General features: G+C 34.1%; 1 protein-coding gene across 4 annotated transcripts; it reads right to left on the bottom strand.

Moving 5' to 3' along the window:
- LOC144959348 (uncharacterized) lies at nt 1-14,305 on the bottom strand. Of its 4 annotated transcripts, none has more exons than XM_078891928.1 (3): nt 14,096-14,305; nt 9,200-9,331; nt 1-5,827 (listed from the first exon to the last, which is right to left on the bottom strand). In XM_078891928.1, exon 3 carries the CDS (start codon nt 5,821-5,823, stop codon nt 4,687-4,689), a length of 1,137 nt encoding a protein of 378 aa, XP_078748054.1. In that variant the 5' UTR covers nt 5,824-5,827; nt 9,200-9,331; nt 14,096-14,305; the 3' UTR covers nt 1-4,686. The 4 variants fall into 4 exon arrangements, with proteins under 4 accessions (XP_078748054.1, XP_078748057.1, XP_078748050.1 ...); XM_078891931.1 differs by having other exon boundaries at nt 14,169-14,294; XM_078891924.1 differs by having other exon boundaries at nt 9,200-12,072; nt 12,198-14,282.
- Between the last annotated feature and the right edge of the window lie 4,857 nt (nt 14,306-19,162).

The following is a 19,162-nucleotide window of genomic DNA, read 5'->3' as shown; positions in this document are numbered from 1 at the left end:
TTTCTTTCTTCACTTCTTTCTTTCTTTCCTTTTTTTTAAATATTTGAATTTGACAAATTGACTGATTTCAGTTAATTGACTGAGAATTTACAGGTCTATTATATGTAAACCAAAAAATAATACAATGCATAACAGAGACATGATTTACATGACAAAAAATATCATCTCCCAAAACTCTAACCATACGTCTGTCCGTTTCCCTCACGGCGAAGGCCGGGACAAACCAAGTAATCTCATTCCAAGACAAAGACAGAAGGCCTGTTGGAAAGCAGATAAAGGGGGATAAAGACAAAGTGCTTCCCTGCCCATTATGGGAGGTGAGAAACCCCACTCATTATTAAAACTGTGAACCTCTTCTTAAAAACATGAAAGAAAACCAAATTAACATCAGTTGCTGGTGAATAATGCAAAACACAAAAGTGGCATTCATTCTCTGAATCACTCCGGAATGTTTGAAAACTGTTCAATAAAGACGGGAAAAAAACATGCACAATAAACAAAATGAAACAGTTGACTACAAACTATTTTTGAGATATTAATGTCCAATGCACATATATCACTATTGAATAAGCACCATATAATCCCATTAAATGATATAAAACTTCTCACTGACCATGAGACATGCACCATTGGCACCATGGATGTCTTCTTGATCTTTAAAAATATTTCCTACAAATTCTCAATAATTGTTATGATGACTTGGCAAGAGTCAGGAGAAGAAAAAAAAAGAAAAAAATAGAAAGAGATAGAGAATTCTGCTCCTAAGAATCATCCCCAAAACAGGTTCAATCAGTAACATGTAAACATGCATTACATTTACATCTCAAAGATTAAGCATAATGTTTCACAGTATATTTAACACACACACACACACACACACAAAAAGTAGACTTAGAGCCAAAATCCAAACCCCAAAATATGTTGTTTTTTTAAAACATAGGTACTGCAATTCATATCCTTTGTAAATAAATCTGATTCCATTTACTAGTAATAATGCTTTCGAGTGTATGCTTTGAGGAGATTCAACACACGTGACACTTTGAAATCACTTCAACCCGAGTAAAGAGGAGGAAGAAGAAATTGACCAAAATTCTAGATCTCCAAGTAAAAGCTATTGAGAAAATGTAAGACAACAGGAATTTGTTCAATTTGGGAACAGAAGTATTATTAGAGGGGTAAGGTCATCAAATGAATTAGTTGTAGGACAAACACGATCTGATGTGCATTTCTATGATGACAAACCCGGGTCTAGCACAAGCTCTATAGAGGAGATGCCATACTGTTTGGGTACAAAATGATTTCAAGAAGAGAAACTCAAGATGACATCTCGCCTGCTTTAGTCAAAACCACTTTTGCCACATCCAGTTTCAAAGCTTATCGTATCAATGACCTGACCAATGTTCATGGAGACACCAAGTAATACACAAAAGGTGGGAGTACTAGTATTGGTATGAAAAGAATTCTGCTCAAACCAAAGAACAATTCACAAAACAGGCTCAACCATCAACTTACAAACATGGATTCCAGATAGGAAGCTTCCACAAAATGTATCATGCTCTAACAATTTCACATTTGCATAACTCTCTATGTGAAGGCACCCAAAACAATGCACACACATCAAATTCAGCTGCACTTAAAATTGAAGAGTACAAATTAGGCAAGTTGGATTAACATTTAAATTAAATGAAAAACAAAAGACACACCTCCATCAACAATTTGCTGACAAAATGACACTCTTCAAAGATTAAAAAAAAAAAATTTCCTATTTTTAAGTCGAACGAATGCTGAACTACCATTGAAGTTGAAGTTAAGGATATCATTACTTCGTATTATTAGGCTGTTCTTTTCTTTATAAAAAGCCCATTATTATACCATATAATTCAAAATCATAAAATCAGAGACTGTCACTCCACTTCAAAATATACTAAACACAATATGTAGTAACAATGCGTTGAAATTTAGCAGCACCTCCAATCAAAATGATAACATGCATACTCTTTTGTACATTTTGATACAGTATGTGTGTGCTTCTACAAATGAAACAGATCACAGCTTCTTGCATTCATTATGTCCATTAAAATAATTTCAAAATGTATATCATTAAATACATGCATTTATCAAGATCACCACGTCTTCATAATATGGGAAAATCACCCTAAAATAAATAAAAAATATGCTTTCACTCTGAGTGGAGGATTCAACCTCAAATGTACTCTAAAGAAACAAACATTTTTTTCATAGTATATTATTGCCATAAATTAGAACACATAAATAAATATATTTGAAGTTAAAGGCCACACATATACTTATTCCATGAGAAAAGGGCAACTTAACTCAGACAACGAATGTGAATTTCACTGCCATATCCATATTTACAAAAAAATCATATTGCAATTTCACATGTAAATCATGACAACCAATAAGAAGACAGTCAAGGATTTCATTCCTTTAACATCACACATTGAAAAGAATCACCTTAAACTAATGAAAACTTAAGGAATGCTAGTAGTAGTAGTGATCAAATGAGGTTTGCAACTGATTTAGTCTATTTTCTTTTTTGACAATTAACACAGCAAACGAGGCAATACAAACATCTTTTAAGTTTAACAGCTAGTGGTATTTAGTACCAAAGGGCCCAAAATTAACAAAATATAGATGGAATTGACATTGATTCTCCGTCTACTACCACTAAAACTAAAAATAATAATCAAGAAGCATTGAAATCTACACCCGTAATGTTAATAAGTGAATAAATAAGCAAGTCATTCTGAAAACCAACTCGAGGGGGGGAAAAAAAAAAAGAGATAAAACAGTACAAATTTAGATAGCTTTATTCTGTGTCCTAAACCAATCACAATAATTTGTAATAAGAGATAAAATTAAGCATCGATACAATCTTCAGACAAAGAATCAATGAGAATTCAATCATTTCAATCACTAACCTAATTGACTGTCAAGCTCTCAATGTAATAAATTTCATAAGCCAGAATTAGGTGGATATAATAGATTTTGAGCAAATCCTAATATATCTTGTACATTTCTGACACAATGGTATGCATGACAACAAAACTTTTAATGTTGACAGACACTATTTTACACAACTACTCTAAATCATCATTAAATTTTTTTGGTTATCACAAAGCTTTCATTTCACAAGGAAAATTGCAAACCTCCCATTTATAAAACCACAGCCCTATACTCACTCCCATAGAGTTGACATATATAACCAATCAGTAAAGGACTCAACTAGAAGTCTCAAAAACAAAATCAGATGGAATGCAAAGTTCGTTGCTAATATTACACACAAAAAGTGTCGGTACCGGGCTGAAAATAACAGCACTTGTTTAGTGATATTATATTTGTATTATAATGGAACCACATCGCAGTGTTTTATAAATTTGATCATTATTCTCAATGATCCCATATGACGGATTTGACAGCAAAATGCAAAAATCCATTTAAATACTTTTTTTTTTAAAAAGGACATATGCGCCACCACTGACCTGTCCAAATTATAAAAGCTATTTGAATCCATATCCCTTTCAATAAAAGAAAAAGAAAAAAGAAAAATTGCTGTACACACAAATAAATTTGAGAATATTTTTTATTTAAATTAAATTTTAAATGTTGCAAACTACTTTTCTCTGAAGCTTTCAAATGAAACCTGCAATCAAACTCGACATAACTTACAAATAAGAGATTAGGCATGCTCATCTTTGTGTGAGCTACCAAAGAAAAAAAAAATAAAATAATTTATATCTCATTTGTCATACTCGATCTCAAAGAATAGACGTTTCCACTGGGTAGCTTAACTCCACTTTAATAATACAGTTGACAATCATGAAATAATGATATGGATCCAATAAATTTTTGATGTCAAGGTCTCTTTGTCCATCCACCAAAAACAAAACTATTGGCAGGAAAAAATATCATTTTAATTAACAACTTTGTTTACAAAACAATGACCTTTCTCATCTCACTGAAAGTGCACATCAAATATTGATGACACATAGTAGTTCATAACATTGTGACAGTGCCTTTGGCAGAATCAATTACATAATCATAATGCACCATAATTCAACAAAACCAAGATTTCCTTTTGTATCCTCTGCAATCATTGGCAAAAGCAGATATGTAGAACTTACAACATGATAAAACTTTCCCTTGATGCATTCTTTATTTTATATCACAGTCACAACAACACTACAGCCACTCTCAGTGCTGTAACCACCCCCCCCCCCCCCCCCCTCATTCATATCCCAGGATAAAAGTATTTTCAATGTCAAGAGGCAGATACCTTCCTCAAAATGCTGCAAGACGCTATTTATCAAGAAATCCATTTGAGAATGTTGCAATCCATTGATAGTCTAGCATCTTCATTGTCACATCGTTTTCTGGTAAGGCAACATGTCAAGGTATTTTTCTTTTCAAATGATATCAGGTATTTGACATCAAATTACCGAAAGAAAAAAAAGTATAAATTAACAATAATCATGATGTAAGTCTTGATTAGTTGAGTGAAAATTAAATATTTCAAACCTAATCTTAATACTTGCGGGAACAATCTTAAAAATTGTACAAATTTTGTGGCAAGGTCATGGGTATATTCTTGAGTTGAAATGTCGATAGTCACAGATCACCATCATGGTGAAGTTGAAAATAAATTAAAGACTTACTGGGAGAATTTCATAAATTGACTAGGACCCTGACCATGCTTCCTTCATCTACACTCGGAGGTGGCTGGTCTTGTCGACAATAACTAGCACACTGATTGCTTGCCGCAGGATTTGAATCGATACTTGAACTGGAACTTTGCAATGCTGAAGGCACATGAAATGGTGACTGAGAAGGCTGGGATATTTGCTGTGAAAATGATGATTGTGGAAGTGCATGTACTAGCTCTTCAATTGATAAAGCTGGTAATTTGGCTGAAAATGTTTTTGCTAAAATTTCTAGATCTGATTCTGAGAAATTAGCACTACTAATGGCATCCTCGGAAGATGCAAAGTTTGAGAGGGGAAAATTCAATGTTGACGTGGATGGCAACAAGGAAGTGGCTGTTGAAATAGAAGAGTAATGGGTAGATGTTGTTTGTGAGAATTCTGAGTAACTTACAGATGAATGTGTTGAATCAAAAAATGATGTAAAAGAAGGCAAAGGGTTTCTGGGTGGCTGGAATGTAAAGTCCGAGCTAAAATTTACCATGGTATCACTGGGCAAATGAGAATTAGATGTGTCAGAGAGGAAGCTGTCAAGTATATTGGCGTGTGGTTTCCATGATACATTGGATGAATGATCAGGTTCTATAACACTGGTACATGGCAATAAATTATGAACAGTCTTTTCATCTTCTGAAGTTTCCATTAAAGATTCTCCATCTAGATAAGAAGGTAAACTTGGCTGCACAGGGGTGATTGGTGAGTAATGAGGAGTACTTGTTGATGACCAATTAAAAGAAGAAGCTGATTGTTGATAACAATTATCACCAGCTGGTGTTAATGGTTGAGGATCAAGCATGATATCTGTTAACAATTCTGATAAAGGTGGAAGTCCTTCAAAGTGACCTGGATCAACAGATATATCTTCTGCTGAAGAATCAATAGGCTTCTCAACTTTCATTTCAGATGACAGGTGTTTCATAGCATTTACAATCAGAACACTACGCAGAAGAGGAACCTCTGTTCTTCTCTTTGGTGGCCGTGGTGGGTTGACGTATCTCAATTTTGCAGCACAAAGGTCCATAAGTAGTTGTCTCTCACAGACATCGTCATCAAGCAGTTCAGACCACTTGCGTTTCACTGGTGGTGTAGCCATCGGGGGCATCACGCTGAGAAAGATGAAATAAAAAAGTTAATGATAATTTGAAAAATAAGCAAGTCTTATAATACTGCTATAAAATCAGAATGCTTTATATGAGACAACCCCCCCCCCTACCCTATCAAAAATTTTTTTTTAAAAAGATGAAACAACAAAAATGGACTGCACAATCAGAATGTAAATTATCAACAATATGCAAATTCCAATTACTATGCCAATAAACTTTCATCACTGGGAGAAAAAAAAACAAAAACAATCTCGACCATTACACAACCAACTTGTATATCTTATAATAACCCATGCAGACATGAAAACATCAGTTCTCTCGGTTTGCTTTTTCACTTTTTTTTATTTCTCTCATAACTCTAGCTGTGCTCCAGTTGGGAGACTGGATTGAACAATGGTAGAGTATCTTGTAAATTTAAAAAAGCAAAACAAAAAAAAAAAGCATTTGTAGACAGTCAACATTTTAAAAAAGAATTTAACAACTTTGATGTTCAAAAATCTGTAATTGAAGCTGTGTCAAAAGGTCATTTCTGTGACGTTCGAAATAAAAAATTCTCCAACACTAATAGTTATTTGGAAAAACTACGGGAAAAAAACTCCCTTTCATCAGTTTCACTGGTTTAAATAGTGAAAAATAAACCAAAAAACTGAGGATCACGCATCAAAATTATAGTTATATCGCTTTACCAAGAGTTGAAAAGTGTGGAAAAAGTTGATTCCCTGTTCACAATGTTTTGAACCTTTCAAAAACTATATCTGTTATTCCACTGGAGCCAGATCACCAGTTTTTGCATTAATTATTCATCCGATATAAACTGATGAAAGCGAATATTAACTTAATTTTTTTCCAAATAACTAATCGGAGTGATTTTGTGTGCGAACGTCACAAAAACAATATTTTGGCACAGCCTCATATTAACCGATTAAATCTGTACAAGTAGAAGGGTCTACATTTGTATTTCAAAACAAAAAAATAATTTTGAACCATTGAATAAATAATAACAATAAATTAAATTTTTTTATGAGCTCCCCTCTGTGATAAAATCCATCCCGTTAATAGATCACGCTTCTATATTTATGAAACCTATTATGCTTTTCCCAAAAAAAAAATTACAATAAAAAATCCTGAAAAAGTCATTCCTTAAATTACTAACATTAATATGCAATAAATACAAAAATTTTATGGAATCAAACACATACACACAGAGAAGAGAGCGAAAGATAGAGAGAAGAAGGAGGGACAGAATTTTAATAAAAAATTTAATCTTAATCAATAGAAAAATAGAAAGATGTCAACTCTTTGAAAAAGAACTAAATATGACAGTGTCAATAACAGTAACAGCTAGAAAAAAAAATCTAAAATTATTTAACAGCATGCAAAGGCTATGAAGTCTTTCAAAACAACACACACTAGACTATGCAATAGATCAATAATTACAGTAAAATTACTTTAAACCGAAAGAAGCTAAACCGAAAAATACCTTAAACCGCAAAGAATTTAATAAATTGTACTAGTTTCTTCATTATCTTTGTACTAATTCTTACGATGAACCGAAATACTTCTAAACAGGAACTTTCTTTAAACCGAAACAACTTGAGAGTACCTTCCCCTTTTCTCTCTCTATTTTTCTTCAAAAATTCCCGAAGGAGGCCACACGTAATAATGCCCGGCGATATTAAACAAAGAGCGTAAGTATAAGATGAGGGTGATGGGTGGTGGGGGGTGGGGGTTAGGTAAACACTTCAATCACTGCCTAGGACTTCATATACTCTATAGATGTCACTGATCACTACACTTGGGCTTGGCCAACACCACAATCACACAGACTGGAAAAGGAAGACAGCGGGTGACTGGCAGGCGAAAAATGAGGAAAGAGGGGGAGTTGGGGTGTAGAATCACGCAAGCGAGATATTCTCGCTCGTGTGTTGATGCTTTGGAACTGACTGGATTTTCAACACGACAATTGACATGCCATTTCATTTCCACTTTGTTTAAATGTGCGTGTGTGTGATGGGGGTTCGATGTAATTAGGCCTTTGAACCTAATGGCTTTTCAACAAAAGAGAGATCGCACAAGAACTTTCGATCTTATTTTAGCTTTGCATTTTACTAAAAGATGTCTAAAAGAAAGCACTGTGCTTACACGTTGGAGTTTAAAATCAAAATACTACATGAAGTCGATGAAAAAAAAGTTGATCAAGACGGAGATATAATGTAAAATACACGGCCTCCCGAACTCAACTCTTTCAACAATTTTGATTTGAAAACGAAAACCCCCAAAAATATTTTTAAAACACACCCAAAGAAAAAAATAAAAATAAAAAATGTTAATGGTTACGAAGACGGCATTTATTCAACAACTCCATTTAACGGGAAACCCATGATGCTATTAAATGAGCAAATTCCTTAAATAGTTACTACCCTTGAAAAACATTGCAAAACGGGAACTTGTTTTAAACCAAAATGTCTTTAAACCGAAATGGTTTAGAAGGTCCCCAAAATTTCGGTTTAAAGTAATTCTACTGTATATGAACTGAGTACCCAACTATATTCACATAATTCTATATTATTATCATCTTATCTTTATACTTTTCATTGAAACATATCTGTTATAGAAAGGAACTGATATTTATTATATTCTCATACTGTTGTGCAGAATAAAGTAAGACAAATTACAGTACGAGCTATTTTCACTATTATCAAGAGACATTATAATTATATCCCCTCAGGTGATTGTGATTAACGAGATGATTTTGAAAAAAAAATATGAAGAAAAAAAAGCATTACAGAGATGGTTCACTATGCCTATGTGGTGAACAGACTACAATATTCAACAATGTTTTTGCTATCTATAAATCTTCAGGTATCTGATTCATTAAGCCACAAGTCTTCATTGGTGGAAAAACAAAGTAATTCTTATACAGCAGATGTATTGATATGTCTTTGATTTTGACAAGAGATGGACACGATTAGGAACAGGAAATGACTATGTAGACCATCTTTCATCAGGTGTGTCAGATACATATCATAGCACTACTTTCGGTAAGCAAAATAGCTAAACAAGTGATTTTAAACTTTTGGCATTAATACTTACCTGGCAAAGTATTAAGTTTTTTGGGTTTTTTTTTAAATACTACGCTAATGTAAAATACAATTTTAAAGATCATGTTGCATCTCCACTAGAGCATAACAACTACTTTACTGTTGGTCACTTATAAATTATACCACAAAAGATGACAAGTGAATCATAAAAAAATTTAGACTTGAAAAAAAAAAAAGGAGTGGTGGCTAGCAACATCTACAGGTGAAAAATACCATGCATTAATTCGCCGATGATATTCCCAAGGTGTTAGAGACCAAACACCCAAATACTCACATCCCCTATCCGATGGCTATTCACTGCTTTTCATAAAACTTGACTAACTCAAAATCATCTTTACATAACGCCTCTTCATTTTATACAGCTCCAAGCTTTATCTTCAAAGATGAATAGGAACCCTCATTGGAACTGAAATAGAAGTACTGCATTTTAGCCTTCTTAACCTAATAAATATTTGTTTGATGGGTTTTCATCACATTCATTTAAATACAAGCAAAAAGGAATAGATATTTCAAGGATATATATTGATATGAATACATCATAGAATCAAATGCAAAGATCTTTTCACTTTTAATATGACAAGTTGTATTTTATGCTTGGCCCTATACACCTGAAAATAAATATTTATATACATGCAATCTTATGTTCCTTTTCTCACATATACATAAAAACAAAGACCTATTGCAGGTTTTGTTGAAATAATCCAACCCCCCCCCCCCCCCCTCTTCCACCCTTTTTGAAAGAAGTCAAGTGACCCCAAGAAATGCAAAAATATCTCAAGAAGTCAATAAAAAAAACAATAGGCCGGAGTCATATGATAAAAGATGTCATGCTACAAACACTTAGCAGTTCTGGTGCCCATCACATAAATAGTAAGTTAACTATTACGTTCCAAACGTAGAGCTACAGGGCTGCCAACCTCAACACAAGAAAAAGTGTAATGGTGCTCGTCAAAATGAGTAAGATCTGGAGAAAAAGTGTACAATTCTAAAATGTAACCCTTCAACCATCTCACTGACAGCAGTTGAGTAAAAGCGAATATCAAGAATTCTTATATCAATTTTGTGTGGGTAAAAAATTTCAGAAACTTCAGGAAAACTTGAAAATAAAATTATGAAACAATGAAAATAAACCCCTTAAATCCATCAACAGGGGTGAGAATGACTGGTCACAAAAAAGGAAATTTTTCAGCGCTTAAATCAAGAACCACCCATGCGAAAATAACCTTTTAATATTTAATTTGAATTTCATTCAAATTTATTGTGATGCAATCCAAAATGTGTCTCTCAGAAATTTCTGACACCAATCAGAGGAATTTCAAAATCTGAAAGCGTAATTATAACATATGGGGGTTGTAGTAATGGTAGTGGTAGGGATGATGATGATGTGGTGGTTGTAGTCGTAGTGATAGTAGCCACATCTCCCTTATTCACAGATTCAGTAATGCCCACCTCCCATTATTTCAAGTTGACCGAATAATTTCAATGCTTTACTCTCTCGAGTTCATATGCATGGAAAATCAAACAAATTTGTTAGATTTTCAATGAGGGTGAACTCGAGAGAGTTAAACAGGAATTTCTGCAAACAAAAAATATAAATCTATTGCGATCTATAATCATCCCAAAACCCCTCGTCTCAAATCAAGTAAAGTTCCAAAACCAATTTCATTATGACATAAATCATATATAATATTAAAATGAATGGTAGGGGTGGTGGTAATGATTGTTGTAGTGGCGGTAGTAATGATTCTGATGATATAAGTGGTTGTGGTGATTGCAGAAGTGGTGGTAGTTGTAGCAGAGGTGGTAGTGATATTGATATGTTGGAGGAAATTGTAGTAGTGGTGGTAAGGATGTGGGAGTGATTGTTGTACTCATGGTGATGGTGTTGATGATGATGTAGATGGTAATGATGGTGATGATGTGGTGGAGGTGGTTGTAATAGTGGTGGTGCTTCATGAAATGATGGTGTGGCAGTGGTGGTGGTTGTAGTAGTAGTGGCAGTGATGATGATGATGATGATGATGATGATGATAATGATAAGGTGTGTAATTGTGGGTGAAAAGAGAGATTGATGGCTTCCACGCCAGTTGTTAATTATAGGTTGGGAACATAATCGTTACATTGCTAATTGCTCAACCCTGCCTTATATTTAAAAGAAAACAAAAAAACAATTACTGTAGCAACAGCAAACACAACTTTCACATAGTCTACAGTAAAAATCAGTGGTCAAACCGGCAAATTCATAGAACTTGAAATACAGATTCTTCTACTTTAATAGGTCAATCCAATGTGTTTTCACAACATTATTTTGCATAAAGGTCTAGTAACAACATTTTTTTCCAAGAAAAATTTCCCTCACACTCACATCAGGGTGATTCTCAAGCCTTGACTCAAGGTTCATTTTGCCAATATTTGTTGCAATACTTTCTCTCTCTCAGCTTACACTTGCCTTATAATTAAAAAGAGAGGTCTAATACTAAGAAGGTCCTTTTAAACACTAATTATTCTCAGACACCAGAACTTATTACTGAATGTTATTCCAAACAACTTTCTGAAACATTGATTTTTAAAAAGTTTTATAGATTATAATGTCAAGAATATAAAAACTATGGTAATGTACATTAAAATCTGAAAGTGAACAAATCGTGTCAATGATACTTCAAAATTGCCCAGACAGCAAAATGCCAAATGGTGCTAAGACAATATAGTACAGATATTGTCATTCTTGTGATCACCACAGCAGAATTGATTGATAATGCATGCTATGATTGACTGTCAGACGATGACAGCAGGTCAAGAATGTCGGTCAAAGACATCAGTTAAAATCGTGTCAAACGAAATGGGCATAATAGAATTTTTTGTGAATTCTTCTGCTTCTATCAGTTCCACCCTTTGCCCAATGCCTGCACTCTAACGTAGCATTTGTAAACTCATGGTCAAAAAACTAACACAAAAAATAATTTGTCAACAAAAAAAAAGACGAAGAGCACTTCTAACAACAACTCACTTTAGTTTGGTGATCGTCTTCTGTCCTGACGTAATTTTTTGCTCTACACCTTATATATTGCCTTGAGTTTATGAAGGCCATGACTCTGTCCACCCTGTGTTTATGTAGGAACATTGGAGTTTTGAGTCTGACTATTCAGACTCGAGTTCAAATTACCACTTTGTTTAGTGATAGTGATATTGCTTATAGTGAAAATATAAAGACAAAAAACAACGAAGTGGCAAATCGGACTCGAGTCTGAATAGTCTCCCATGGCTATTCGGACTCAACTCCAATGGGCATGTGCAAACACAGGGGGACACAGTACGGCATTGGGCAAAGAGTGTGACTGATGGAAGCAGAAGAAGAGTTCAGGGAAAATTCTGTTTTGCCCATATCAGTCTGACTCAGTTGATATCCTTACTTCGGACTTTAGAGGGATTGTTGTCTCTGATTTTTCCTGATTTTATCTGGACATCATGTAAAGTCGTTAGAAAAGCTTTTCCTTTATACCAGTTACTTTGACGGATGTTTGTTCCTTTTGAAGGTTTTTATTTTTAACTCGTTTCTTTTTAATTTCTAATGGACTTCCAAATGATCGATGATTTTGTCTTTCTCGCCAAATATAGTAGTAACTACACCATTATTTATTATTTTCATTTGCATAATTTTTTATGGAAGCAATAATTAAAATCAAAATGACAATAAACTGAATTTAAAAAAAAATACAAACAAAAAAAATCTATATTGCCACGGTAGACGAGGATATTCATATTCAGTCTGATTAACTTTTTGATTGCACATGCGCACTGGAGTTTGAGTCTGAATAGCCACGGGAGACTTTTGAGACTCTAGTCCGAATAGCTGCAGCCAAAAAAAAAAAGAATAGCAATAAAACTGAAAGATAGTGAAACTGTTGACGGTGTTCAACAGTGGTGAGCAATGGACCAATTGATGATTCCTAGTCGATTGGTGCAAAAGGCAGGAATGCCATTTTGACGTTATTAGCATAAAGTTCCAAGTTTGGATTTCATTGACAGCTCTATTCTGCACATGGAGAGATAGGAATAAGTTATTTTGAAAGATGGTATTTAATAAATCCATTTGAAATTAAAGGAAAGTGTTGTGATTTTTTAAAAAATAAAAATTAAATGAAATCTTATAAGACTGACTTGACCCTGGGGATTATTAGTAAGTACCACTCTATACTACTCTTCAACTTTGGCAAAATGTAAAGAACCTTTCTCACTCTCACATAAACTAAACTCCTGTTTAAATGAGGAGAGAAAGGAACAAAATAAAATTAAAAAAGACAAATTATTCATTGATTGATTGATGCATTTTGTTTTTGGTATATATGGCTATCAACCTGAGACTGAGGCTGATGTGATGACCCCGACCCCAGCCCCAATCAAAAAAGACAACTCTCCAGGTCCAGGATCAAGTCCGTATCAAAACTTCAATTTTTAAAAATAGATTTACAAGATTTTCCTTCAATTTTGCATGGATATACTTAAGAAAAAACTATCCTCTTTCAAAATATCAGAGTGAAAAGAACACGATACCAATCCGAGCTGAGTAAACCGGATCGTTGCTTTTTACGGTGAGTGAGGTTGAGGGGTCGTCTTTTTGAGGCGCACCGCTATATCTGGGAACATAACAAAATCGGGCCTAACAAAAGTATCCAATTTAGAGTAAAAAGAAAATTGTTAAATGTTTATCTGAACATTCCAAAGTATTTTGTAAAGGTAGATTTATAACCATCAACAGCTTTTAACCCATTTTTTTCATCCAGTTTCAAGCCAGAATCGACATCAAAAATGTGTCTGCTCCTTGCTTCTGACTCTGCTGTAGCATGAATCATGACAAAAGACGAGGATGGAGATTTAGGTCAAACTGCGTTGTTTGTCAGTTCATGTTTCCTTTAAGAATTATATTTATCTTGGTATTATATGACAGGTGAAATGTAATAAAAGAAATTATTTGAATAATGTGCGCAGAGGTCACAGTCACAGTAGTAAGCGGCTTTTGACAAATATCCTAGTTTCAGATCTGTCTCGGTCGGGTCCTTAGAGAAACGGTGGCAGTGAAAAAATGGTTTGGTGTGCCCGTTCGGTTGAGCCAGTTGTCTTTACCCAGTTCGTGATACGTTTATCAAAAAACATTATTCCTTAACTTACTCACCTGTTTCTTTTTCCTTACTAGAGATTAAGACATCTTACATACTACACCTACTTGGCAATTCCACATTTATTACCTAAATCACTCCATAAAGAACTCAACAAACAACCCTAGATACAGAGCTGAACGCTGTTTGTTTTGCACCAGTTTCAAGACATTGCTTTAGCCTGCAGCGCCTCATTTTCACTTCGGCTGACTGTTCGCTTTCTGAGTTATGACGTCAGCATCGGAGAAAAAAAGTCAATCTCTAAACCAGTTGATTAGTCGAAATTGAATGGTTTACATTGAAATCGAGTCTGTAAATATTAATTTAAGTATAATTTTGTCATATCAATGAAAAAGGGAAAAAAAACATTATTGAAATATAACTAATTGATTTTATTGAAATATATAATTATGTTCTATTCATATTATTTGTTTTTCTGCTGACATGTTTTACTGTGTGGAAATTTTCACGCAGTGGCGGAGCGCGGAGTAAGCCATATCGGAGCGGAGCAAAAACTCAAAAAAAAAAAACCCGCTTCACGACAATCTTACCGTATCGAGTTCTTGGAAAATTGAGTCAGCTCGTATTTTGCTTTTACCTCCTTCTTCTTCATATTTATTAATGTTGTTTCAGTTGTTTAGACATTTAAATCGTAAATAGATCCAGGGCGATGTGCACGTATTTGCAGGTCTGATAACCCCATTTATTATGGGCTCATTGTTGTTATGGAAAACTAAAAAAAAAATGACGCAAAATATTGTCCATGACAACATTGTTAAACTAGGCCCATAAATGTGTCTGGGTATTAGATCTGCATATATGTACACGTCAATCCAGAGCGATTTCCGATTGCTGTTATTTTGTAATAATGTCTTATCACTTTATTGATGAGCGACACCTTAAATTATTTGTATATCCTGATTAAACACAATTTGGTATGATTGACATATATTCCGACTGGAAGATCCATTTTTTAAATCCGAAATAAATACCGCTTACTCTTGGGCATTTTATGTTAAATTCGTAAACTTTAGACATCCACTACCATTCGTGGGAAAGTAGCTTTAGCTTGATTTCACGAGATTTTAGAAAATATTATTATGTGTATACCTAAAATGAAAGGATTTCACCTTGTCTTTCATAGCCACAAGACTCACGTGGCATGTGTTTGTCTCTTTTTTTATGTGACTTTAAAAGGTTACAGGAATTATATATTACGTATCTATTTTATTGGGTAAATAGTTGAAATAATCTAAAATCTCTTTTGTTGCATTGAAAGTCACAACAATTATTTTGTTTTAGATAACACTGACTAGTTTCTAAAATCACGTAAATTATTACGACACACACACACATACACACACACACACACACACATATATAATATATATATATATATATATATATATATATATATATATATATATATATATATACATTTTTTATCAAATGCAGTAAAATAAGTAGTATGTAGATCAAGCGAGAGCTTCTTATTAATGTTTAACAAGATCTTATTTTGTACCTATACGAACCAGGTGAAGCGGATTTTTTTCCCTATTTCTTCCTCTTCTCACTATCCAAGAGTTGTTAGGTAGATCTACCGGAAAGTACTTTGCATTAAACTAGGGTCTTATTCAAGTTAGTAAACCTCCAGCTTTTCATTATTCGTTTATTGTTGGAGAAACCGAAAATAACTTGAGCTTTCTTTATGTAGTTCAATATTCACTAAACGTGCTCAACTCGATCAACATCAATTCAACAATCATAGTTTTGTCGTCTACTTTTCAGATTACCTTCTTTTTTTCTTTTTTTTTTCTAAATTGCCTTTAGGGTATGCAAAAATTATTTATATGGTTATTACTTTTTCATCCCACCGATATATTGTGAGCATTCGTTGCATTAGATGTGTATATTTTTTTCTTTTATTTTCAAACCTTGCGGTACTCGCGACTTTGCAAACATTACAGTTTACCAACTTACCCCCCCCCCCCCCAAAAAAAAAAACAACAAAACAAAACAAAACAAACTAAACAAACAAACAAACAAACAAAAACCAAAAAATCTATCCTTCACAACCACGATTTTACTTCGAACGCCTTGTTTGACCAGAGTTTTATCACAAGGGGTAAAATAATCTCTAAATGTAAATTGAGGTTCTCTCCAAATTACGTTTATGCGTATAGTTTTATTCAATCGCTTGGAGATTTTCAGTGATTGTCTCCAATAGGAATACGCAAATATCGTAGGAGGCGATTTTAAAAAAAATGTATTTACTTTTCAATTAGGCCCTTCCCAAATCTCCTAGAATAAACAAAGACGATTCTGGGGGAAAATTCCCAAAATAATATTTTTTTTTAAATAAACATAATCCTTAATTCATCCCATAGGGAAATTTGTCTCTTGAGTCTATTCTAAGGGAAGACTGGAATAACCCAGGCGTCAGCCGGAGTGCAGTGCCACAAATTGAGCTAAGGTCACAAAGCGCAGCGGCGGGTGATCGAACTCAGTACCTTTCGGGGTCGAAGCAAAGACCGTACCGCTGAGCCACGCTGCCCGGAAAAGCTTGTACTAACATAAAATGACTAATTTCTACCCATTCTCCTCCCGCTACCTTCTCATATTGAACAGATAAATACACCATACTTTTCTAATCGTCTTTTCTGCTTAGACCAGTTATAAATCTTTGTGACAAAACCCGGAAAGCTTCATATTCTTATAGCGCTATCATGATAAATTATATGGTTTGATGAAAATTCATTCTTGCATTACAAGAATACTGGGTAAAATCTGAAACATGAGAAAATGTGATGCATTAAAAAGAAATAAACAAACCAAAAAAACAACAACAACAAAAAAAAACAACAACAAACAAACAAACAAAAAACAATAATTGAAATTGATTGACTTGAGAACCCCCAGATGCCAGGCACACCGATGTCCTTCACAAATGGCCTTTCGATTCCATTTACTAGTTTTTCTATCAAGTCTTTAAATAGGTTTGAGGTTAACATCGTTCTTTGCAGCACATTAAAATTGTTGCAAACGAGCACAGAATTACTGGCAAATCTAAAAATTAGGAAACTATTTTATTTTTGTAGATTGATACACGAGTAACTTGCAAACTCTTTGATGAAATAAGGGTAATTCTATCACTGGTTGACCCAAATGCTATTTAGAATATCTGCTAGTTTAATGATCGAACCTTAATTTGACATTGTTCTTGGGAATCACAGCTGTATTATCTATGTTGGGTTGATTCACTTGCGCACACCTAGAGACTTGATTATCGGACTGATTTTATAGTTTATGGCCCAGAAGATTCGTTTCGATCTATGTTAATTTCCACAACACAGTAGTATAATAATTAAAATAGACGAGTGCGTGTTCGTAGTAGCCCTTATTCATCATCATCATTGCCTTTTTCACTCTGGGTCAGGGTATAGGCCACAGACAAACAGTTTCCATCCTTCTCTATCCCGAGCTAACTTTTTTTTTTTTAATCTCATTCCAGGTCTTACCACTTCTCTGTATATCAGCTTCTTTAATTCTTCTCCATGTTCCTCGTGGCCTTCCCCTTGATCTTCTGCCCTGAAGGTTCCAGTCCAATACTTTCTTTGTTATAGTTGAGTCATTCTTTCTAAGCGTGTGTCCAATCCACCTCCATCGTCTTCTTCCTATTTCCTCTCCCACTGGTTTCTGCTGTTTTCTTTTCCATACTTCTTCATTTTTTATTCTATCCATCCATTTTATTCCGAGTAGCTTACGCATGCACCTGTTTACGAAAATCTGTACCCTCCTTAAACATGCCTGTGATGCGTTCCAAGTTTCACATCCATACAGTAGGACAGACGTCACGTTTGAGTTGAAAAGTCTTAGCTTTAGTCGAAGGGAGATATCTTTAGTTCTCCAAACTCTGTTCAAAGATGTGAATGCAGCCTGTGCCTTTCCTATTCGTGCTTTCACCTCTGCTTCCGTGCCTCCATCCTTGTCAATTATACTTCCGAGATAGCAGAACGTGTCTATATCTTCGAGTTCCTGATCTTTTTCTTTGATCTGATCAGCCCTTATTACTCAGCAAATAATACGGATTCTCTTTTAGTTTTGTTTTGTTTTGTTTTGTTACTAAGGGGTCAAAATTGTTCCGTACAGCCCATATTAAGTTTTTGCCAACTAACACAGATTTATTAGCAATTCTAAATCTTTTATTATTTTTTTTTCAACCGATTGATTTACGGGTAACCTGCAAGCCTTTCTTAAATTAAGGCTAATTCGATCACCCGTTTACTCAAATGATTATTTAGAAAATCTGCTGAGTAAAATGATCGGTCTTTTGATGTTGGGAATCGCCATCTTACAGCTCTGTTATCAGTTTCCTTGGGTGCACCTACATACTTTATCACCGAACAAATTTTGATCGTTCATGTCTCAAAGATTCGTCTCCTTCCATGACAGTAAAGTAGAATAATAATTAAGATAGACGGGTGTCTGTTCGTAATAGCATTTGCGGGATCTCCGTAGTTAAAAAAAATAGATATTAAATAAATTAAGTAAAAAATGAATAAATAGACAAGCAAATAATAGAGAACAAAATATAAATAAATAAATAAATAAATAAACAAATAAATAAATCGACGTGACTTATTTTTGTAGGCGTGATAACCGGACGAACTTATAGGCTCGTTTTAACATTGGTGTAATGGGCAATATTTTGAGTTGCTTTAAGACGACATGTTCATATATGCAGATTTGATATCCGAACCCAATAATGGGTCTAGTTTAACATCGTTGTATTGGAGAATATTTCCCGTAATTTTTTATTTTTTAGAATTCCACAATACAACAATGAGCCCATAATGAATTGGGTTATCAGACTTGCAAACAACTGCATGTCGGTTTGAGAGTATTTCCATTACAGAATGAGACCATGAAAATTTGGGTTATCAGACTTGCAAATAAGCGCACGTCGATGTAAATATAGATAGCACGAAGTTGACGTCACTCAGGTCTTTGTTCTTGTTTTTTTTTTTGTTTTTTTTTGTTTGTTTTTATGTTGTTTTTTTTGTGTTTTTTTTTTTTTGCCATCC

The sequence above is a fragment of the Berghia stephanieae genome, chromosome 1 (assembly GCF_034508935.2).
Source record: "Berghia stephanieae isolate SIO BIC M18660-M18661 chromosome 1, UCSD_Bste_1.3, whole genome shotgun sequence".
Classification (NCBI taxonomy): domain Eukaryota; kingdom Metazoa; phylum Mollusca; class Gastropoda; order Nudibranchia; family Aeolidiidae; genus Berghia; species Berghia stephanieae.
Note: the sequence above shows the minus strand (reverse complement) of the source record. Positions and strands in the feature narration are given on the sequence as shown.

Bases quoted from the DNA above. Each gene is read 5' to 3' on its own strand.
- LOC144959348 (XM_078891928.1), bottom strand. From the start codon at position 5,823: ATGCCCCCGATGGCTACACCACCAGTGAAACGCAAGTGGTCTGAACTG.